The 24,831-nt window shown below is 48.3% G+C and overlaps 1 protein-coding gene across 2 annotated transcripts in view; it reads right to left on the bottom strand.

Moving 5' to 3' along the window:
• Positions 1–4,093: 4,093 nt before the first annotated feature.
• RCAN1 (regulator of calcineurin 1) overlaps positions 4,094–24,831 on the bottom strand; it is a 107,682-nt gene continuing 86,944 nt past the window's right edge. The window contains exons 1-4 of one of the 2 annotated variants that reach the window (XM_049857748.1): positions 14,386–14,660; positions 10,451–10,624; positions 7,994–8,153; positions 4,094–5,838 (exon numbers count right to left, since the gene is read on the bottom strand). In XM_049857748.1, the coding sequence (XP_049713705.1) occupies positions 5,663–5,838; positions 7,994–8,153; positions 10,451–10,624; positions 14,386–14,472 (597 nt within the window). In that variant the 5' untranslated portion in view covers positions 14,473–14,660 and the 3' untranslated portion in view covers positions 4,094–5,662. Of the gene's footprint in view, positions 5,839–7,993; positions 8,154–10,450; positions 10,625–14,385; positions 14,661–24,831 lie in introns of those variants that run through there. The other variant, XM_049857747.1, reaches the window with a different exon arrangement.

The raw sequence follows: 24,831 nt of genomic DNA, 5'->3' as shown, positions 1-24,831 counted from the left end.
GCCCCGTAGAGTTTCCAAGGAGCACCTGGCAGATTCGAACTGCCGACCTTTCGGTTAGCTGTTAACTTAACCACTAAGTATATTTAACTTAATAGTTGGTAAAATCTATGTATTTTGTAGTGAGTTTTGTATCTTTCCCCTAAAATTAGAACCCTGAAAACTGCAGCTCTCCTGTGGGTATTAGTTCACGCAGCATTCTGGCAATGTACAACCCTAAGCGCTGGCTGACGGCGAATCGATGTTTGCACCTGAGTACGAACAGCTGCGTGAAGAGCTCTGTGCCTTTCGTGGTTTGTCACCCTTTACTTCGATGTAGCATAACTTTCGAAGGGTTGATTTCTTTCTTGGATGATCCCAATCTGCCAAGCACCAGAACAATAATATATTCTACTGAAGCCTACTCAAGAAATACATTCAATAGATGGCAAAGCATGTGTTCTGCGTGGCTCCGCCTGTCTCGTGTCTGCCATATTGCACTTTACTGAGTTACTGTCACTAGCAGGGCAGACCAAGACGTGCGAGTCCTGGGGTCCTTCGGCACTTGGTGTCCTTTGGACCCATCGGCCTGGTAAATAACAACCACATACAGTATTGGGGCCAGGTCTTCAGGTGGCTGAGGTGTGCCCGCCACAAAAGCATCAATCAGAGACCGTCCGTTGTGAGCGGGAACGTTTGTTGGCTTGTGATTTCTACTCTATTGTTCTGTTGGCTTCGCCAGCAGTGGAACCACGAACTCATGTTGTTGTCGATTGTTGTTGAGTCGGCTCTAACTCAGGGTTAACGCCAAGCACAACAGAATGAAACGTTGCCCCATCCGGCACCATCTTCGCAACATTGGTATGCTTGTCTTCATTGTTGTGGCCATTGTATTGTTTTCAGTACTTTCCAACTCAGGGGCTCATCTTCCAGCACTGTATCAGACAATAATCTGTGATCCATAGGGTTTTCATTGGCTAATTTTTAGAAGTAGATTCCCAGGCCTTTCTTTTTAGTCTGTCTTAGCCTGGGAGCTCCACTGAAACCTGTCCACCATGGGTGAGCCTGCTGAAATTTGAAATGCCAATGGCATAGCTTCCAGCATCACAGCAACATGCAAGCCACTATAGTACGACAGACTGACAGACGGGTGGTGGCCAGACGTATTTCCCTACTTACATAAGGGGACCCAACTCATATGTTGGAAGTCTGTGTTAACTGACCACACATTTCTGACTTATTTCAGGGATATCTGAGTTGCCTTTTATGGAACTACATGCGTTTGTTTATGGCCTGTGTGCTTCTCCATCCAGCTCTGTTCATGGCCGAGCTCCTTGTTTCTCACATGTGGCAATGAGTGACAGCTGCCTTCCGCCCCCAGGTGGTCAGCTGTGAGCTTGCTCTCCATTCATTCCGTAATCCCATGGGAACAGCCTGACTGAAGTGTGAATTTCCCAGCATATTTAAACCTCTAATGGGCGTAGCTTTAAAATATAAAAGTGTCCTTGGGAGAGGAAGGACGAGGCTTCTCATAAAAGGGGGGAAAAAAAAGTAGCATTTGGGTTTTTATAGAAAAACGCCCACTGTTAATCTTGACAAAGATGAATGCCATTTGCTAGACTTCAGCAAATAAATACACTGAGTTATGTAGGCCTTCGTGGGCTGGTGCAGGAAGCTCACTGCCGTTTGTTGTAAGGGCTCCAGAGAAAATGCTGCTTGAGGCTCAAACGGAAGATGTGCAGATTTTCTGAACATAACCAGCCACTGTACCTGCGTACCTTCCGTGGACATCTGGTCTAACAGGAAACTCCTAACCAGCCACTGTACCTGCGTACCTTCCGTGGACATCTGGTCTAACAGAAAACTCCTAACCAGCCACTGTACCTGCGCACCTTCCGTGGACATCTGGTCTAACAGAAAACTCCTAACCAGCCACTACACCTGGTACCCTCTGTGGACATCTGGTGTAACGGGAAACTCCTAGCCAGCCACTGTACCTGCGCACCTTCCGTGGACATCTGGTCTAACAGAAAACTTCTAACCAGCCACTGTACCTGGTACCCTCTGTGGACATCTGGTCTAACAGGAAACTCCTAGCCAGCCACTGTACCTGGTACCCTCTGTGGACATCTGGTCTAACAGAAAACTCCTAACCAGCCACTGTATCTGGTACCCTCTGTGGACATCTGGTCTAATGGAAAACTCCTAACCAGCCACTGTACCTGCGCACCTTCCGTGGACATCTGGTCTAACAGAAAACTCCTGACCAGCCACTATACCTGGTACCCTCTGTGGATATCTGGTCTAACAGAAAACTCCTAACCAGCCACTGTACCTGGCACCCTCTGTAGACATCTGGTCTAACGGGAAACTCCTAGCCAGCCACTGTACCTGGTACCCTCTGTGGACATCTGGTCTAACGGGAAACTCCTAACCAGCCACTGTACCTGGTACCCTCTGTGGACATCTGGTCTAACAGAAAACTCCTAACCAGCCACTGTACCTGGTACCCTCTGTGGACATCTGGTCTAATGGGAAACTCCTAGCCAGTCACTGTACCTGGTACTCTCTGTGGACATCTGGTCTAACGGGAAACTCCTAACCAGCCACTGTACCTGGTACCCTCTGTGGACATCTGGTCTAATGGGAAACTCCTAGCCAGCCACTGTACCTGGTACCCTCTGTGGACATCTGGTCTAACAGAAAACTCCTAACCAGCCACTGTACCTGGCACCCTCTGTAGACATCTGGTCTAACGGGAAACTCCTAGCCAGCCACTGTACCTGGTACCCTCTGTGGACATCTGGTCTAACGGGAAACTCCTAACCAGCCACTGTACCTGGTACCCTCTGTGGACATCTGGTCTAACAGAAAACTCCTAACCAGCCACTGTATCTGGTACCCTCTGTGGACATCTGGTCTAATGGAAAACTCCTAACCAGCCACTGTACCTGCGCACCTTCCGTGGACATCTGGTCTAACAGAAAACTCCTGACCAGCCACTATACCTGGTACCCTCTGTGGACATCTGGTCTAACAGAAAACTCCTAACCAGCCACTGTACCTGGCACCCTCTGTGGACATCTGGTCTAACGGGAAACTCCTAACCAGCCACTGTACCTGGTACCCTCTGTGGACATCTGGTCTAACAGAAAACTCCTAACCAGCCACTGTACCTGGTACCCTCTGTGGACATCTGGTCTAACGGGAAACTCCTAGCCAGCCACTGTACCTGGCACCCTCTGTGGACATCTGGTCTAACAGGAAACTCCTAACCAGCCACTGTACCTGGTACCCTCTGTGGACATCTGGTCTAATGGGAAACTCCTAGCCAGTCACTGTACCTGGTACTCTCTGTGGACATCTGGTCTAACGGGAAACTCCTAGCCAGCCACTGTACCTGGTACCCTCTGTGGACATCTGGTCTAACAGAAAACTCCTAACCAGCCACTGTACCTGGTCCTCTGTGGACATCTGGTCTAACGGGAAACTCCTAGCCAGCCACTGTACCTAGTACCCTCTGTGGACATCTGGTCTAACAGAAAACTCCTAACCAGCCACTGTATCTGGTACCCTCTGTGGACATCTGGTCTAATGGAAAACTCCTAACCAGCCACTGTACCTGCACACCTCCCGTGGACATCTGGTCTAACAGAAAACTCCTGACCAGCCACTATACCTGGTACCCTCTGTGGACATCTGGTCTAATGGGAAACTCCTAACCAGCCACTGTACCTGGTACCCTCTGTGGACGTCTGGTCTAATGGAAAACTCCTCGAATGAAGGAGCAAACGCAGCTTTCGTAAGTGGGGCTGCAGGTGATGGGGCTTTCACCATCGCATCATCTCTCTGCAAAAAGGGCATTCCCAGAGGCCTGATTCTAGTTTTATCCACTTCCCCCTTTTTTAAGTGACACGTTGCAGCGTGGCAAACCCTAGCGTAAACCAGAGCAGAAAACTGGGATTTCTAAACTCAAACCGATGAAAGAATGTGTCCTTATGTTGTTGTGTGCTGTCGAGTCGATTCCAACTCACGCCCACCCTACAGAGACACTGCAAAATACAAAGGGTTCCCAGACTGAGCCTTAGAAATAAAGGGACACACAGATAACTTTTCTGTAAGGAGCATATTGTGCCAATTTATTATAGAACACAGTTAAAAAAAATATTTTGAGGCTAGCCTCTCCAGTTTAAAAGCACTTAACTAGGAGCACTTGAACAGCTAGGCAACAGTCTCTCCCTTACGTGCCCCCCACCCCGCAAGTCCTGTAAACGAGGTTTGATAACATTCAATTCATTTCTTGACAGGAACCACCAAAGTAGTTAACGCAAACATACTTGCTTCTTGAAGAAAACCACCTTCCAAATTTCAAAAGCATGCATTGTTACTTGCCATTAGGTATTTCAAAATGACACACTCTGTTATGGTATTTTTAAGGCCAAAATATAATACCTATTACCAGACATACACATTACAACTAGAAAAAAATGACAAAGGTTAACCTCGTGTACCATTCCATCAGGAATTAACAGGAAAGGCACTGCATCCCTCTGGTATCACCACGCAGCTACCACCCACTTGACATGCTTTGGATTCAAGTCCTGTTAAAATGTTTTAACGGCATTTTCTACAACATACAACTCACAGGAAGGTTAACATGTCTTACGCTACTCTTCCACCACCATGTTTCCGCCCCCGTATACAACAGTTATGGATATTCACTATCAGCTCTATTTACAAGTTTATTTCGATGTTTCGGTGGGGTCGAAATCAACCACCTCAACCAAAAGTCCCCAAAGAGCATCTGGCTATGATTCATGGGTACCAACAACCACTTCAAAGAGACAAACGAAACCAATGTCTCACTCAAAACACCTAAACTAAAATTTCTCACCCACGAAAAGTTGGCAGTGAAGCTGCTATTCTCTGAATTTTGTAAGCTAAATTCTACAAGGATGTTTCAGAGTGACTTCTTCTGCAAAGCACAGGTTACATGTTGCCCCGGGTAGGGTGCTGAGCGAATGTGTTCCAGGTAAAAAAAGGGGCGCTGTTGAAAATGAGAGTCGCAGATTGGCAAGGGTGACAGTTTTCAAATCTTCCCCGGCTTTCCAGAAGATGTGAAACACAATGGTGTAACTTTACATAAGAACAAAGATTAGTTTTGAAAATCAGTAATACACATGCACAAACGTTAGAACGTGGGGGGAAAATAAAACGCTACCATTTCCGCACTGCAGCTGTTGTTGTGTTAACCAGCTCCCTGCACCGACATGCGGCATGGTGCCTCTGCAGACCAGTCGGGACTCTACCCTGCAGGCTGGCTAGAAAACACAATGCTCTCCCCGGGCCCGCAGGCCAACCTGCCCTTGGCACAAACATGACAACCTACCAGGAAAGAACAAGTACAAAATACTATCATTATCGGTTTTCTCAAGACGTCCCCAAATGTCCTTGTGCGATCACCGCAAACTCAGTGATTGGCCCAAGACATCGGGGTGCCGTGAACACGGACGGATGTGCAGCGTTGGAGCAAGGAGACAAAGCCTCGATTCTCTTCTGAGCAACATGGACTGGAATTTCTGCCACAATGGTCACGGCTGCCATTTCCAAATTGCGACCGGCCATTTGCACAGTCAAAGGTTCCTCCCCATGAGGATGTTTGGAATACTCGTCATCCAGGGCCCGTTCAGCTTAAGTGGATAGAGGTGTACTCCGGCCTCCTGGTCTGGATTATTTTGGGCTTGGGTCTCTTCATCCTCTCTGTCTCCTCATCCTCATCCTCCTTCTCTTGGTCACTCTCACACACGTGGACCACCACGCTGGGCGTGGTGTCAGTGGCTGCGTGCAGCTCGTACTTCTCCCCTAGGGAGAGAAAAGCATCACAGGTGACTCGGACAAGTCCTCGAGAGCCGAGAGCAAGAGAACGGAAAAGCATCGAGGGGTCTGCTTGGCTGAGCGGCTGCGTACCTTCAGTGGGGACTGAGAGACACGGGCAGGCATGTTCTGTACTTCAGGGGCTCACTCAGGAGAAGACCTACATTACTGCTGTACTTGAGTCTGCTGACAGTCAAACCCTGCCGAGTCCAGGCATGTGGAAGGTGTGGAGGAAATGCATTTTTGGCTTTTTTAATTACAGTCCCTGGGTTGTTCAAACGGTTAGCACACTAGGCTGCTAGCTGAAAGCTTGACAGTTTAAGTCTACCCAGAGGGATCTCAGAAGAAAGGCCTGGATATCTACTTCCAAAAATGCAGCCATTGAAAGCCTATGGGACACAGATCTACTCTGATGCAGGTGGGGTTGCCATGAGTCAGAGGTGACTCAACGGCAAGTGGCTTTTGACACACCCTTTAACGTGTCTACCAGGAACCCTAAACTACCTGAAGGTCAGTATTCCCCAAAGCGCGGTGTGACGAGCACAGGCCCGGGAAATGATGCTGTTGGACAAGTGCATGTTGAAACGGAGCCTGCTGAGTCTCCCCTGTGAGGCCCCACTGAGAGTCACAGTGCACACCAGGGCACCGGGAACGCCAGGGTCCCACAGCACAGACACGGGGCTGCACGTGGCCACGTGCCCCGGAAGCATTTCTGACCGAGGCATCCTTTTCCACGTAACAGCTGCTAAGCCCCCTGGGACAGGCAGTCTTCTGTGGGTCCATTTCAGCCTGAGAATCGCCAGGTTCAGTAAGGTTCAGGCCAGTCTGGTCCAGTAAGGGTGGACTCAACTTTTTGTACCTGGCATCACTTTCTGGTACCTGTCTGGCTATGGGGATAGCCTGTGTCTTTGGGGGCTGAGGGGAGGCTGGGTAGCAAAGTGGTCAAGAGCTTGGGCTCTGGACAGCCTGCCTGGCCACTTAGTACTGGATGCCTGTGGGCAGGCTGCTTGCCTTCCTGTGTACCTCGGTATTCTCCTCCGTATAATGGGCTGAGATGGTACCTGCCTCATGGAGCTAATTAAAGAAGTGAACACAGCAAAGCACTTCATAATGCTGACAGTATAAGCATGCACTCACTCCCTCGTATTCTGTTTTAAAAGAGAGCTGGAGCGGTTGCTCTCCCGTGGAATGCCAGGGGGAGCAGAAATGCTAGGGATTTTAAACAGGGGCAGTGGGTTTGCTTCGGCTTGCTCTATCTGTCCTCAGAGTGGCCGGGAGGGGTTTCCCTCCAAGACATCATGTGCGACACTTCTCAGCAGCTCTGGGCAGGTGAGGAGGAGCCCCTGACTGCTGCATGCCCTTCACCTGGAAGGAGCAGCGGAGCAGGACTCCTCCTCAGGCTACACCTGACACCCCTCTGACTGTGGGAGGCACTTTGGGTGAAAACGGTTAGCGTGCTTGGCTGTGTTAGGTTGGAGGCTCAAGTTCACCTAGGGGTGCTGTGGAAGAAAAGCCTGGTGATCTACTTCGGAAAAGCCAGCCATTGAAAACACCACGGAGCACAGTTCTACCCTGACACACATCGGGCTGCGTTAAGTCAACTCAAGCGAAACTGTTTTATACTCATAAAATGGTTGTTGCCCTTCTCTATCCCACGTGGGGGGCTGAGGCACCTCTGGCTGGGTTTGAACTACCAACCTTTCAGTTAGTAGTTGAGCATTTAACCACTTGTGCCGCCTGCGGGACTCCTTACAGTGATACTGAAAAACCAAACCCATTGCTGTTGAGCTGATTTCGGCTCATGGCGACCCCATGTGTTACGGAGTAGAACTGTTCTGTAGGGTTTTCCTGGTTGTAGTTTTTACGGAACCAGATCGCCAGGCACTGCTGGGTGGGTTCGAAACACCAACCTTAAGTCCAGTAGTTGACAGCAAACCATTTGAGCCACCCAGGGGACCTACTTCAGGGATATGGAAGGATATAAACAGAAAATCACCAAACGTGCTGTGTAGACCACATGCATGATGACAAGAGCAATGGAGATGCAGCCGCTCCCCGGCACAGAGAGCGAGCACCTGGGCCAGGGCCTTCAGCACAGCCTCTGCCTGCCTCCTGGCCCTCCCGGCCTGACAGCAGCACTTACCTGGCCCCAGCTTGGAGATAGCGTATAAGAGATCGTAGTTAATGACCGGAGTGGCATCTTCCACTTGTTTCCAACCCACGGGTGGAGAGGCAGGAGGAGAGATCAGAAACTGCTTGTCAGGATTTGGCGGAGCCAGATGTGAACTTCCTATGTGTAAAGTCTGAGAAGATAAAGAAATACATGTCCGTTTAGCGAGGGGCAGCCTGAAGTAACGCACCAGTACTTAATAACAGCTCAGGGTGACAGGTGTGAGGGGACAAAACCAAAGTGATTTCAAGGATGAACCCTAAAATGGTTGAAGGGGAAGGAAATAGGGGTGTGAACTCTGGTTATGGTACAAGTGCAATTGGAGCCACTTTCGGGGGCGCAGGACCCACAGGGACTAAAGTGATTACACTTGAGCTCAACTGACAGAAAATTACAGAGATGATTTTAGTATAAATGGAAAGACTAAAGCCACTGACTTCAAGGTTAGAAAACCCAGTGCTGTCAAGTGGATTCTGACTTATAGCAACCCTATAGGACAGAGCAGAACTGCCCCATAGGGTTTCCAAGGAGTGGCTGATGGATTTGAATTCCTGACCTTTTGGTTAGCAGCCAAGCTCTTGACCACTGCACCACCGGGCTCCATGATCCTAGTTAGGTCTTAGTAATTATCCCTATGATTAGAAGGCTATTTGGAAACAACCTACTTCAAAAGCTTACCAGTTTTGTTTTTCTTTATACTTTTACATTTTCCCCCAAATTTTCAAATGAACATGTGTTGCTTTTATGATCAGAAAAAAGTCAGGAAAGTGCTAAGAAGTAATTCATAGGAAACCAAAACCCAGTTGACCCTGAGTCGGTTCCAATTCATAGTGACCCAATAGGACAGGGTAGAGCCACCCCATAAGGCTTCCAAGGAGTGGCTGGTGGGTTCAAACTGCCAACCTTTTGGTTAGCAGCCAGGCTCCTAACCACTGCGCTTCCAGGATTTCCTTAAAACCAAACCAAACCCACTGCCGTCGAATAGATTCCGACTCATAGCGACCCTATAGAACAGAGTAGAACTGTTCCATAGAGTTTCCAAGGAGCGCCTGGCAGATTCGAACTGCTGAACTCTTGGTTAGCAGCTGTAGCACTAAAACACTACGCCACCAGGGTTTCCCTTATTCATAGAAAAAAAAAAAACCTGCTGCTGTCGAATATAGGATAGAGTAGAACTGCCCCATAGAGTTTCCAAGGAGCACCTGGTGGATTCGAACTGCCGACCCTTTGGCTAGCAGCCGTAGCACTTAACCACTACATACCAGGATTTCCTTACTCATTAAAGAAACCCAAAAGGCCTGCCAAATACAGGAAAGCATGGCCCACAGGGGAAGCTGCACCTGCCACACTTGGCCCAATGACCACTAGGGGGCAGCGCATCCCAGCCTGCTTTAATTTTCAGGGAACCTGCTGGGCGGGCTGGCCCTTGGTTCATTCTGTCAAGGCATTTTGCTTTCTGGCCTGGAGTCAGGAAAGCTTTCCTCCACTGGCAGAAAGCCTGGTGGGGACCCACTGCCATCCTGGTGCGGGGGCTCACAGCCTGAGTGGGGCTTGCTCGCACAGCTGAACAGCACCCTAGAAGCTCCTTCCCCACCCCCTCCAGCCCCAGGGCCATCTTCATGTGGAATTTTGTGGGCTGCCTGGCAGGTGGGTCACCAGCTGATTCTGACTCATTCCAACCCCAAAGGACAGAGGGGAGCTACCCCATAGGGTTTCCAAGGAGTGGCTGGTGGATGCAAAATGCTGACCCTTTAGTTAAAGCTGAGCTCTTAACTGCTGCACCACCAGGGCTCATGAGGGTGGTGAGCAGGAGGAAAAAGCAAACCTGTGAGTGCCCCCAGGGCTGGGCTCCTTAGCGTCAGCTACCAGTCTGGGCCACCCATTTTCTGCATTTTCTTTGGGGCCAGGGCTGGCAGCCCTACCTTGGTGTGTGTGGTGTTTGCAGACTGCTGCTTCCCTGAGGGCTGAGAGGACACTGACTTTTCCCACCAGGGGAGGGAGAGCAGGTTGCTGTTTGCTGAGAACCACACGGAGCTTGAACCTCCGCCTCTGCTCGGGCTGGAATATGTCACTAGTCAGAACCCTCCAGCAAGTTCAGTGTGAAAACCAGCCGTGCACATTTGTGAGGGCCCCAGAGCAGCCAGGCCACAACCCTGCCTCAGTACCTCACTTCACAGCCTTCCCCTGCTCACCTGGCACTGGCCACAACTCAAGACGACCAGGGGACATCGTGAGGCTGCTTTCAAACACACCTCGATGTTTTCCTAAGGTAGATGAGATACTGGAAACTTAGAGTATAAATTTTGCCTTTCTCAACATGAATTCTTGGGGTTCAACAAGAAGAAATCAATGTGTAATGTAATCTAAGTCTCAGCTGCTTCCAAAAACACAGTGGGAGGGAGGAACAGCACACCAACAAACCCGACTTACCTGAGCAAAATACAATTTCATTTCCTTTCCCAGAAATTCAGTCTTATGCAGCTGAAGTCTGGCGTCTGCTGCAGATAAAGGGCTACTGAAGTTTATCCTGACCCGTTTGAAGCTCTTAAAATACTGAAAGGTGATATCTTTGTCATATGTCCTAAACAGCGATTCAAACTTGGCCTGAAAAATGATAATAATAACAAAAGAAGTTAAAATTTACCCAAATATCCTTGACTAGGCCCCCGCATTACACTGCGTACAGAGGAGGAAGTGAATCATCAGTCATCTCCAGAATGGGGAGCTTCTCTCTTAGAGAAGATAGAGAATCGGCTTTTCTTCTGACGATACACTGCGCCTTCTGCTCTTTTAGCCCCAAGAGAGGTGGCTGGATGGGGTCCCTGGGTGGTGCAAAAGGTTAAGTGTTTGGAAACCCACCCAGAGATGCCTTGGAAGAAAGATCTGCTTCTGACAGGTCACAGCCACGAAAACCCTAGGGAGCTGTTCTACTCTGCAGCATGTGAGTCGGAATCGACAACTGCTTACTGGTTTGCAGGTGGCTGTGTAAGAAACAGAAGGCCTGGTTGCACAGTGGTGAAAGCGCTCAACTACAACCCAAAGGTTGGCAGTTTGGATTCACCAGCTGCTCTGTGGGAGAAAGATGTGGCAGTCTGCTTCCATAAGGATTTACAGCCTTGGAAACCCTATGGGGCAGATCTACTCTGTCCTACAGGGTCACTATGAGTTAGAATTGACTTAATGGCAGTGGGTATAAGAAAGTAAGATTGTATGGTTTATGGAACTGCATTTCATAAGCAGAACAATGATCAAAACTTAAGCACTTTTTATACTATTAGAAACATTCTTTTTAAAGTAGAGTATTTTCCAAGGGGGTACAGTTTGGTAATTTGGTCCCCCCCATGCCTGCCACTTTCTCTGTCCAGTGACCTTCTCTAGTCTAGTTAACCCCAAGCACCACTGCCACCCACCCCCCTCCTCCCCCAGCTTGGAGTGCTAAGCAAACACCGTCTTGTTAATGGGCACAGGCCCCCTTTCTCAGCCCACTTAGGAAAGTCACAGCCTCTGGCCTTAGCTTCCTTCCATAAAACAAGGCCCTATCAGCTCTAGAAAGACTCTGAGTAACAGTTCTCAGCCCAAGTGAAGACAAAAATACTTCTTTAGGGATTAAAAGCACTGAAGCTAATTTGAGAAAAACATTTTTTTAATTTATTTTTATTGTGCTTTAAGTGAAAGTTTACAAGTCAAGTCAGTCTCTCATATAAAAAGTCATACACGCCTTGCTATGTACCCCTAGTTGCTCTCCCCCTAATGAGATAGCACACTCCTTCTCTCCACGCTGTATTCCCCGTGTCCATTCAGCCAGCTCTTGTCCCCCTCTGCCTTCTCACGAGAAAACCATTTTTACTGAGTAGGAAAACGATGAAGTTAATAAAAAGCTTTGTGTTTCTTAATGTAGAGAGAGTGGTTTAAAAAAAACTCACTCCTGCTTTTATCTCAGTGTTATTTTTTGACTCTAAAATAATCCTGGTTTAAAAAACAACACACTGCAAGTGGACCCATTTCTGTGTCGTGGCTTTAATACCTGTAAGCATCTAGCTCCAGTGTTACAGGGATTAGTGAAAATTATGAAATCTTATGAGCTCTTAGAATGAAAAGCCAAAGTTCAAAGACTGCAAGCTTAGATTCAAACAACAGAGCTCATTAGCTTCGACTCTTTTCTGAGAAGCTCTGCAGAGGCCCCTGGGCCAGGTCCTGGTGAGGTAGGGTGGGGCAGGGCAGGGTGGGGTGCAGGTTGGGAGAGCTGGGCAGTCCACCGTGATTCCTCAGGGTTCTGGGAGAGTCAGTGGGCAGGGGAGGTTTCTGGTGATCGCAAGGGGTTTTAGTAGCCATGTTTCTGAGACTTCTCAGACCAAACACTCAGGGCCTGTACTGGGAGTTGGCCGAAAGGCACAGGGGGTGGGTAAGAGCTAGAATCTGAGCAGCAGGGGCCCACGATCTCATGGTCATGCAGAAGGGGAAACTGAGCCCTTGAGTATTGGGAAACACCTGCAGAAAGCATGGTGTAAGTGCAGACTGGAGAGAGGATTTTAAATAGGACAGGCAGACAGCTTCCAGGGCGGGGGGGGTAGGGTGGGTAGAGAAGGCTCAGGGGAGGAAAAAGCAAAGGCATACCTGCCCAGGATAGGCTGCCAGGTCCCGCATCCACCTGTGGAGGGGCTGCTGATTTGTTAAGGGAGAAGGGAACAACTCACAAACTTACTGTTCTTGCATTTCCCTGGTTTTCTTTAAAAACAAACAAAAAGAACCTGTTGCCATCAAGTGGATTCCAACTCCTAGCGACCCTATAGGAAAGAGTAGAACTGCCCCATAGGGTTTCCAAGGAGTGGCTGGTAGATTGCAACTGCCGACTTTTTGGTTAGCAGCCAGGCCCTTAACTGTGGCGCCACCAGGCTTGTCTTCAGCTGATGAAATTTTCTGTGACTACTCTGGGAGGGTGTTTGTAAAGGCTGCCTCATACTTCTCTCCACCTCTCGAGCATGGGCAACTTTCTGGCAGAAGGGTGTGCTTAGTAAATCTGGAATTTCACATGACCTCATCAATAAGCACCGTGACCAAGTGCTTCGTTCTGAAGTTTCGCCTCAGAAGTTAGGTGAGACGGCTTTGATGAATACTCTTAGAATACAAGCCAGGGCCGAGGCCCAGGACACAAGAGAAATTACCTTATCTGTTCAATCCATGTTATCATGATTAGACTATTCTCTTATAAAATAATCATAACTCTTCAAATAATTGACATTTAGTTATTACAGTTGTTGTATGGCATCTCTGCTTAGTTAAAGGAAACAGCTATTTTACTCACGTTGAGTCTGATATTGAACACTTTGAATCTGTGGCACAGAGAGCCAAGTATGTGTGTGCTCTGTGTAGTACTTTCACACCTAGATTGTTCTACAACCTAGTTCAAAACCTGGTTCCAGCCCAAAAGCATTGTATACAATTATGGAGTTAAATTTTATATAGACAGATGCCCAAAATCCAATGCTGTCAAGTCAATTCCGACTCGCAGCAACCACTAGGCTGTAAATCTTTACAGAAGCAGGCTGCCACATCTTTCTTTCTCCGAGTGGCTGGTGGCTTCAAACTGCCAACGTTTTGGTTAGCAGTCAATCACTTTACCTGCTGCACCACCAGATACATATTCACCTGTACCGATATGGCTTTGGCTAGAAGCATATAAATAACACAAACAACACCCCCTAAACACAGCATACAGGATTCATCGTATACGATATTATTAAAGATCAGTTATATAGCTGAGCAGTTATTTGATGAAAAATCTCATATTGTAATCAAACGAGGGAGAAAACTACACATTAATTATCGTGGAGAGCAGAGCTGCTCCCCAGGAAGTACCCTTACCCCGCACTTGGGTGACTTAGCCACTCTATCATTTGCTACGACGGACCAATTTCTCTACTGGAGAGGCCTGTAGTCTCTGGGACAGACCCTGGGAACTACTGGCAAAGCATGCAAAGATCTTTCCAGTATCTAGTTCCTAAGATAAAATCAAGTCACTCTGAGTTCTGGCTGTGAAACTCAACCATCTGAAATCTTACTTCCAACATAAAACCAAAACCAACCAAACCAGTTGCCACTGAGTTGATTCCGACTCAGAAACGCCCAAACCCTGCCTTTAGTAGTAGTATTTGGTCAAGGACCTGGATGTTTTCAAATAGAGATCTTTAGAAATTCCTTCGCTGTGTAGTTTTTGCTTTTTCCAAGCTAAAAGCACTTTGGATTTACTTCAAAACTCCAAAATCGACAAGAGAGCTGCACTCCCCCAAATATTTCGGTTAATAATCCCCATTAAGGCAAAGTCGTTCAACTCTCTGAAATCCCACGATGTTAGTCAGGAGCCTTACCCTGGTTTCACTTTCGCTGAAGACATCGCTGTTTGCCACACAGGCAACGAGCGAGCTAAAGCTGTAGTTGAAGGTTCTGAAGTGCATCCTGCTTTCTTACTGGGACCTGGAGTCACGTCCTGAGTGACGTTCCTTTATAGGAGCCGCAGGTTCCTTCCCGAGCCAGCCTTTATAAAGCACCTAGGGCCGGCCCCTTGGGGGAAAAAGCACCACTTCCAGGGCATCCTGTTTGGACAGCAAATTCCTGAGTCAAGTCCTGCCTGCTAGCAGGCCGACAGGGACAAACTGGGAGTCGCTACTGGAAAGAGGTGACGTCAGCACCTTAGTCATTTTCCCTATGCTAATTAACTCTGCCTCGGGAGGACGGAAAAAGCAGCCAAGGTTTGCTCAGCAGCTGCTGTATCAGCCTCTCTTGCAGCATAGTTTCCACTGGTAGTAATCCCATTCAGCGCTCAGGCAGCACGCTCCCGGCTGAACGGACGACCCGCCTGGAGACTGACAACCTGACAGGCAAGAGCGGCCAGGTCCACAGTGGTAAAGAGCGGCGAGCCCTCCCGGGAATCTCAAGGCTTTGGGAAACCTGGAGACCAAAGTCTTGGTGAGCTGTTTCAGCCTTGCAATTTCCTGAAAACCTCAACGAAAGTTTCAAATTGGGGAATTAGAGAAAACGTTTTGAAATCCGTCCTGGTCAATGAACTCTGATTTTTTAAAGAAAAAAAATGGAATTAGTTTTGAAATACAGCGTTGTTGTTGTTTTCCAGTTAAGCTTTACTGGATGAATGTCCCAATCCCCACTTGTTCTCCACATCCTTATTATGGGATGGTGGGAAGAGATCCCAAAGCAGTCCTGGGATTTCCCTTTGAAAACTTCATTATGGTAGTTTGAGGACTAGGAATAAGAAACACTTTGATCATTTTCTAATGGCTACTGAATTTAGGCAAAGATAGAAAAACATTTTCAGGAATCCAGCCTCCAGAGGTGAGAAAAGACACACTAAGGAGTCCTGCTTAGAGGCTCACAAATGAAATGCTTTTTTCAAACATAGGAAAAGCAGCAGCAGTAGAAAGACCGTACAGTACTAGGGCAAAGCTGGTTACCTTGGCTGGTGCTTTTCAGGTAAGCCTCCTGGTCTGGTCCAGAAGCACATGGGGATGGCAGGTCTGGCTCTGCTTTTGTCTTTCAAAAGGTTGCAACTCTTTAAAATTTCTTAACCCCTTATCACTTTAGATGCCTGTGGCAGTCTGGGTCCTAAGTCTATTCCACCCTCCCCAATTTTGTCATACACCTGAAAGTGCTAAAAAACCCGTTGCCATCGAGAAAGTGCTAAAGTGATTTCAAAAAGTGTTCTCTAGTCTAATCAACACCCATGGAAGCAACAGTCAAGAAATCAAACAACACATTGCACTGGGCAACTCTGCTGCAAAAGACCCCTTTGAGGTATTGAAAAGCAAAGATGTCACCCTGAGGACTAGGGTACACTTGATCCAAGCCATGGTGTTTTCAACGACCTCATATGCCTGTGAAAGCTGGGCAATGAATAAGGAAGGCCAAAGAAGAATTGACACCTTTGAATTATGGTGTTGGCAAAGAATATTGAACACACCATGGACTATCAGAAGAATGAACAAGTCTGTCTCAGAAAAAATACAGCCAGAATGCTCCTTAGAAGCAAGGATGGCGAGACTATACTTCACATACTTTGGACATATTCTCAGGAGGGATCAGTCCCTGGAGAAGGACATCATGCTTGGTAAAGTAGAGGGTCAGGGAGAAAGAAGACCCTCAACGAGATGGATTGACACGGTGGCTGTGACAATGGGCTCAACTGTAACAGTGATTGTGAGGATGGTGCAGGACTGGCAGTGTTTCATTCTGTTGTTCACAGGGCCACTGTGAGTCAGCACCAACTCGACGGCACCGAACAACAACAGCAAGTCTAGGGGTGCAGGCAGTGGCGGTTCAGTGGTAGAATTCTCCCTTTCTGTGCCGGAGACCCTGGTTCCATTCCCAGCCAATACAGACTAAGACAGACTAGGAAGAAAGGCCTGGTGTTCTACTTCCAAAAATCAGCCATTGAAAACTTTATGGATCACAGTGGTCCAATCTCGTGCATGGGGTCACCACGAGTCGGGCCTACGCAATGACAGCTAACAACAGTCTAGGAGCACACAGGGACATCTCCTAACCTTCAAAAGTTAAACAGAACCCTACCATTCACATTTAAAAATTAACTTCAATGAATCATTAAAGCCAGCCAATAATTAAAAAGAATACACGGAACAGGAAAAAACAAACCAGAACATTTATCCCTCCAAAAAAGGAAATCAAAGACTTCTTCCATGAGTGTGCATTGCTTAATTTCAATGCGCTGAGACTTGCTGCCAACTGTGGGTTCTGTAAGGAACCAGTTACGGCGTTTGCTTTGCCAGAGTGCCGGGAACTCTCAACCAGAAAAGCGTTAAATGCATGGATTCTAGCACGTTGGAGAACACGGAGAACACAATGGTATACACACAGACACCCGGGGAGCTGGCCGTAGTGGTGGGACTCCAAGATGCCCAGCATTTGCCTTGAACGGGCTGCACTTCCTGTCCTGGAAGCCAGTGCAGAGTGCGGTGGTGGTGTGTGGGGTGTGTGTGTGGTGTGTCTGTGGCGTGTGTATGGCGTGTGTGTGTGGCGTGTGTGTGTGGTGTATGGTGTGTGTGGCGTGTGTGTGGTGTGGGTGTGGTGTGTGTGTGGTGTGTAGTGTGTGGTGTGTATGGTGTGAGTGTGGTGTGTGTGTGTGGTGTGTGTATGGTGTATGTGTGTGGCATGTGTATGGTGTGGGTGTGGTGTATACGGTGTGTGTGTGGTGTGTGTATGGTGTGTGTGGTGTGTGTATGGTGTGTATGTGTGGCGTGTGGTGTGTGTATGGTGTGTGTGTGGTGTGTATGTGTGTGGTGTGTATGGTGTGTGTGTGGTGGGTGTGTGTGTGGTGTGTGTGTGGTGTGTATGTGTGTGGTGTGTGTACGGTGTGTGTGGTGTGTATGTGTGGTGTGCGTGTGGTGTGTGTGTGGTGTGTGGGTGTGTGGTGGGTGTGTGGTGGGTGTGTGTGTGGTGTGTATGTGTGTGGTGCGTGTGTGGCGTGTGTATGGGGTGTGTGTGGCGTGTGTATGGTGTGTGTGTGGCATGTGTATGGTGTGTGTGTGGTGTGTGTGTGGCGTGTGTGTGGGTGTGTGTGGTGTGTATGTGTGTGGTGTGTGTATGGTGTGTGTGGTGTGTATGTGGTGTGTTATGTGTGTGGTGTGTGTGTGTGGTGGGTGTGTGGTGGGTGTGTGTGTGTGGTGGGTGTGTGGTGGGTGTGTGTGTGTATGTGGAGTATATGTGTGTGGTGGGTGTGTGGTGGGTGTGTGTGTGGTGTGTGTGGTGTGTGTATGGTGTGTGTGTGGCATTTGTGTGTATGGTGTGTGTGTGGTGTGTGTATGGTGTGTGTATGGTGTGTGTGTGGTGTGTGTATGGTGTGTGTGTGGTGTGTGTGTGGTGTGTGTGTATGGTGTGTGTGTGGTGTGTGTGTATGGTGTGTGTGTGGTGTGTGTGTATGGTGTGTGTGGTGTGTATGTGTGTGGTGTGTATGTGTGTGGTGTGTATGTGTGTGGTGTGTATGTGTGTGCCGTGCGGGTGGTGTGTGTGTGGTGTGTGTATGGTGTGTGTGTGGTGTGTATGTGTGTGGTGTGTGTATGGTGTGTGTGTGTGGTGTGTGTGTGGTGTGTGTGTGGTGTGTGTGGTGGGTGTGTGTGGTGTGTGTGTATGGTGTGTGGTGTGTGTGTATGGTGTGTGGTGTGTGTGTGGTGTGTGTGTATGGTGTGTGTGGTGTGTATGTGTGGTGTGCGTGTGGTGTGTGTGTATGGTGTGTGTGTATGGTGTGTGTGGTGTGTATGTGTGTGCCGTGTGGGTGGTGTGTGTGTATGGTGTGTGTGTGGTGTATATGTGGTGTGTATGTATGTGGTGGGTGTGTGTGTGGTGTGTGTGTGCCATGTGGGTGGTGTGTGGGTGGTGTGTGTATGGTGTGTGTGTGGTGTGTGTGGTGCGTATGTGTGTGGTGTGTGTATAGTGTATGTGGGGTGTGTATGTGTGCGGTGTATGTGGCGTGGGCACTGGGGCTGGAGACGCAGGGCTGTATTCCTCTTGTCCACGGAAGCTGGGGACTTCTCTGAAGCGCTCTTATCTCTCTCTCTTCCTCCCCATCTCCACAGTGGCAAACAGAGTTAAAGGGGGATCAAACCAAACCCAACCCGTTGCCTTCGAGTTGATTCTGACTCACAGGACAGAGCAGCACTGCCCCATTGGGGTTCCTGTAATCTGAAGGGAAGCACACCGCCACATCTTTCTCCCATGGAGCAGCTGGTGGGTTCGAACTGCAGACCTTTCAGTTAGCAGCCAAGCACTTAACCAATTGCACCACCAGGGCTAATTCACGTTTATTTTCTTCTTGGTTATAACATAAGGCCCTGTTCAGTCGACTGCAACATTCCTGTTCATCTGAGACACTAGTACTCGGCTCACCAAATTTATAATTTTGGTTTTATTATGGGTGAGAAAACAGAATAGGAAGGTAGCTGAAGGCTGTTTAACTCTTTAAATGAGAACTCTTTCCCTAGGCTGCCCGCAAAGCCCAACCAAATTTGGAAATATGTACCTGCCTTTGAACTGATTTTACCTTCCACCTGACTTGAGTTTAGTGAACTTGCAAGGTTAGATCAGGAATAGGGGCTGGTCAGAGTGGTGGCTGCTGAGCGTGGGACGCTGGAACCAGGGCTATCTGGCAAAAATCCTGGGTCACAAGTATCCCGGCAACTGGAGCAGGGGCGAGGACACCTAGCATCCGTCACCTCAGGTGTGAGAGGTATGGAGCAGGTTAGGGTTTTCAGAGCACATCACCCTGAGTGACACAGCTCCATGTCACTGCTCTGACACCCCACTGGCCAAGGAAGCTGGGCACCAAGCTGGACACTGCTTAAGCTCACCTCAGTTTCCCTTCATCTGCTAATCTGACAGTTCTTGCTCATGACGCCTTGTCTCATACGTGAACTTGGGTTTCTAAACCTCCTTTGCAACATTTACTTTGTAAATAGCTCTCTGCCCCACAGAGAATAAAAACGGATCCAAAGGAAGTCTAAAACAAGCTGACTTCCTATTGTGTATCTCTTGGTGGTTTGGGAGACAAGTACATTCTTGATTCTTGCTTGGGAGTCGGATTTAAGTGATGCAGAGGAAGGAGTGCCCACAGCAATACAGAGCTTCTTAAAACTCCTGAAAAAAAGCATACTAAAAACTGCACTCAGAGCGGTAAAACTGAAACCAGGAGTTAAAACAGAAATTAAATGTCTTAGTTACCGCAAAGCTTCAGATGTTTTACATTTCTTCCATTCACACTGTAAAAATCATAAAAGAATCTTTTTAACCTGCATTTGCCTCCTCTGGCTCCAGTGAGAGCATACTTTCATTAAGAAGTTTCTATTTTCAGCGATGAAAACCTGAGGTTTATGTGAATTCCATCGTTCCCATTACAGCATTCCTGCAACATAGTCAGGATTACCTCAGCGCTTCCATTACAAACCCCAAGGAGTTTACAATGTGGCAAGAATGTGCCACTGGCTGACACTGTACAAAAGGAACTGATCAGAGAAAGTGGGTTTTGACTTTGATGGGCAGACCAAAACCGAGGGGAGAAATGTGGCACCTTCTAAAGACCTCTTGGAAAGGAGAGCGACACCTGAAGAAGATAAATGGAGTCACGGAATTCATCTTTAACAGGAATGAGACTTAGATTTTATTGGCCTTTCAGGTTCTGAGATAATGGAATGATTTTATTGTTGTTTCCTGTTCTTTCTAACTTGGGGCACTGTTTCTCCAGCCTAAGTGATTACACAAAGTAAAAACACAACAAGCAACTTTCTTCACCTTTATCATTTCGAATGCTAAAGGCTTCATTGAACAGAAGGTTCTAGTCCTCCACTGAGCTGTGGTGAGGACTGAACCACCTGAAGTATCTAGCAGGGTGTGTTAGCTGCATTTCTCCTCCCCAGTTCACAGATAAGCACATCACAGCTCAGGGTAGCACTGTCTTAAGGGAGCCAGGGCTCTCCCCTGATGGCCTGGTGGCAGTGCCCCTCAGCACTGCAGTGCATTTCTCCATTTCTGAGACGGGTGTCTCTGTTTTTTCAGTCCCTCCAGCTGGACTGTCCAGGCCACCTAGGATGTCCTCCTCACCTTCCTCTCTGCTTCGCACTCCTACAGCACCACTTGAGGCAGCTCCCCGTAACTCTGCAACCTTCTAACCGGCCTCACTGTGGCCAATTTCTTATTGTGCCGATAAACTCTGTACATTTCCACCACAAAAAATTTCCCAAAGCCAAGCTTGGATCACATTCCTCTACTACAAAAACTTCAGTGACTTCTCACTGCTCGTAAGTATCCATCCATCCACCTGTCCACCCACTAATCTACCCACTTATCTACCCATCCATCCACTCATCTACCCATTAACCCACCCATCCATCCATCCACTCACTCATCCAACCATCCATCTACCTATCCATCCATCCACCTGCCCATCCACCCACCAACCCACCCACCCATTCATCCATCCATCCATGCATCCATCCATCCACTCACCCATCCATCCATTCATCCACTCATCTACCTATCCAACTACCCATCCATCCATCGATCCATCTACTCACTCACTGATCCATCCACCCAACCACCCATCCATCCATCCACTCACCCACCCACGTATCCACCTGTCCGTCCGCCCGTCCGTCCGTCCATCCATCCATCCATCCATCCACGCATCTATCTATTCTCCCAGACACTGTTCTAGGTGCTGGGGATTTGGTAGTGAACAAAACTGAAAACAATCCCTGCCTTCATGGAGCTTACATTCTACCTGGAGAGAAAGGCAATACACAAGGATAAAAGAGCGGAGTACACAGTATGTTTAGATAATGATACATCCTGGCAATAAAGCAGAAGGGAAGGATAGAAGTTTGGAAAAGGGGATGCTGAAAGTTTAGAAAGACTAGCCAGGAAGGGCATCCTTGAGAAGGTGGCATGGAGGGGAGTGAGCGAGCTGTGGGAACAGGACTCCAGGCCGAGGGAACAGCAGGTGCAAAGACGCACAGTTGAGAATCCTGGCACGTGGAGGGCCCAGGAGGCTGCAGGAGACACACGGGGGCTGGGGAGAGCACTGAGAACTTTAGTTCCCTAGAAGGACGCTGGCGTGTATTCTGACTGAGGTGGGAGTCATTGGAGGGTCATGATCTGACTTCTGCACTAACAGAATCACTCCGGTTTCTGGTTCAGAATAGAGTGAGGGGTGAAGGTGGAAGCAAGGTGCCTAGTGAGGAGGCAGCTGGCACCAGCACGGCAATGGAACCTCCTTCTCTGACCACAGTGCCCACTGCTCCCCTTGGGTTCCCTCAGCTGGCTCCTGCCTTCTGTCAATTCTACCTTTAAACTCCTATTCATCCTTGAAAGCCCATCCATGTACCATTCCTCCAGTAGGCTTGCCCCCAGCTAAAGTTTCTCTTCTTCCTTTAACCCCAGTGACCCCCAGCTCTCCCCACAGTCTGCCTGGCGTAATAACACCAATATCCTTGCTTGGTTACCTCCTACACTGAGCGCTTCATGAGGACAATGCCCCTGCCACACCACCAATGTGGGACACGCTTACAGAATTCAGCAACCCTGAAGTTTGGGGGCCTGCCCCGGGGGGTCCCTGGGATGCAAAGAGCCAGGACTGACTGGCCTTGGCCGCTGTGTTACTGCTGAGGCCATCCTGTCTCTGGTTTGTGCACTGCCCTGGCTCTCGTGTGGTCACAGGTGGCAGCACGGTGTTGGTAGGGGCACTTGCTCACAGGCATCTTGGGTAGTGCTGTGCTCCAGGGCCTGTGCGTGCTCACAGGGCACCAGACACAGCCCAGGTGAGTCTCCTTGCTCTGGGGGAGCTCGCAGGATGCCCAGGTCCTGTAGTGACCACACCACCAGTGGGCAGCTCTAAGGCATCGCTACCCTGTGGGACTCCTGGTACTTCTTCCTGTGGGTCTAGGGTGTCTTCAAGACAGTCCTTCAGGTGTGGGACGAACACAGTCCACTTCCATACATTCACCTGGTCTATCTTAAATGCCAATTTTTAGGGTATGCTTTATAAGACACCTAATGTATAGTAGAACTTGCATAGAACTTAGAAATTAAGTGATTTTATCAGCAGATATACTCAGAAATCTTTTGCTAACGAGATCCGTGATCAGAGTTCGCACAGCATTTATCTAAGCAGTGTCGTGATTTGCTTCTCAATTTTCTTTTGGCTCCTTCATGATGGTTAAATGTCAGAAACAGAAGAGGAGAGATATTCTCATGTTTGTTAGCTTTCAAGCAATTTCTGTCTTGTTCACTTCCAGCAGTAGTCAGGGAATGGGCTCAGGGGAGGCCAGCTCGGGCTCAGGAATCTACTGAGTACCGTTAAAATTTGCTGGGTCACAGGGAGCGGCCCCTATTTAAAAGAAGACTTAAGCAGACAGCTTAAGATAATGGCCATATGTTGATTTTCTAATGGGCTTTGAAGATTCTATCAGGGTTCCCCGGAGAAATCAGGCAGGTGCCAGTTGTCCAACCACTGAGAAGTCTAAATCTGAAATAAGACACTATCTTACAGGAAAATCACTGATGGAGGGGGAAAGCGGAGGAAGAGGTCAGGGTTCATACAAGATTTCATCTTGTTTGTTAAATTCCATGTGTGCTTTCAATCCCATTAACTCCGGTTCCCTTATTACCTCAATCTTTCCCCAGTGCACGGAGGTTAACCACCGCCTGGAACTTCTTGGAAACACACAGCTCGCAAAGCTTAAGATGAAGAAATGGCCGTAGGCAGATCAAAGCTCCACTCATGACTTGGAAACAGGGAGTGTCTTAGTTATCTGGTGCTGCTATAACAGAAATACCACAAGCGGATGGCTTTAATAGAAATTTATTTCTTCTTATTTTAGGAGGCTAGAAGTCTGAATTCAGAGCGCTGGTTCTAGGGGAGGCTATCTCTGTCAGTTCTGGGGGAAGGTCTTTGTTTCTTCAGCTTCTGCTTCCTGGTGCCTTGGAGATCTCCATGTGTCCTGGCTTCTATCTTACCCCCTCTCTCCTCTGCTCACTTGTTTCCTGTTGTCCTGACTCACAGTGACCCTACAGTACAGAGTAGAACTGCCCCATAAGGTTCCCAAGGAGCAGCTGGTGAATTCGAACTGCCGATCTTTTGGTTAGTAGATGAGCTCTTAACCACGGTGTCACCAGGGCTCCGGGCCAACCACTGGCATAGAGGTTAGGATTTACAACACACACACACACACACGCACACACACACACACACGCACACACATATTTATTGTGCTTTAGATGAAGGTTTACAGAGCAAATTAGCTTCTCATTAAGCAATCCACATATTGTTTTGTGACATCAGCTGCCAACCCCACAACGTGCCAGCACTCTCCTCTTCTTGACCTTGGATTCCCCATTACCAGCTTTCCTGTCCCTTCCTGCCTTCTAGTCCTTGCCCCTGGGCTGGTATAGCTATTTAGTCTTGCTTTGTTTTATGGGCCTAATTTTTGGCTGAAGGGTGACCCTCAGGAGCGACTTCAGTACTGAGTTAAAATGGTGTCCAGGGGCCATACTCTCAGGGTTTCTCCAGTATCTGTCAGACCAGTAAGTCTGGTCTTTTTTTGTGAGTTAGAATTTTGTTCTACATTTTTCTCCAGCTCTATCCCGGGACCCTGTATTGTGATCCCTGTCAGAGCAGTCAGTGGTGGTAGCCAGGCACCATCTACTTGTGCTGGACTCAGTCTGGTGGAGGCTGTGGTAGTTGTGGTCCATTAGTCCTTTGGACTAATCTTTGCCTTGTGTCCCTTGGTTTTCTTCATTTTCCCTTGCTCCAGATGGGGTGGGACCAGTGGAGTATCTAAGAGGGCCACTCACAGGCTTTTAAGACCCCAGACACTACTTGCCAAAGTGGAATGTAGAACATTTTCTTTATAAACCATGTCATGCCAATTGAGCTAGATGTCCCCAAGACCATGGTCCCCACAGCCCTCCATCCCAGCAATTCGGTCCCTTATTGGACGTGTCTATGGAGCTTCTATGACCTTGCCTTGTACAGGTTGTGCTGGCTTCTCCAGTATTGTGTACTGTCCTACCCTTCACCAAAGTTACCCCTTATCTATTGTGTTTTTTCCTCCTCACCCCTCCCCTCCCTGGTAATCATCAAAGATTGTTTCTTTCTGTGTGTAAATCTTTTCATGAGTCTTTATAATAGTGATTTCATACAGTATTTGTTCTTTTGTGATTGACTGACTTCACTTAGCGTAACACCCTCCAGATTTGTCCATGTACAACACATATTTTTGGGGTAAATAATGCCACCC

Source organism: Elephas maximus, chromosome 18 (assembly GCF_024166365.1).
Source record: "Elephas maximus indicus isolate mEleMax1 chromosome 18, mEleMax1 primary haplotype, whole genome shotgun sequence".
NCBI lineage: Eukaryota > Metazoa > Chordata > Mammalia > Proboscidea > Elephantidae > Elephas > Elephas maximus.
This window is presented reverse-complemented; position numbering and strand designations above follow the sequence as displayed.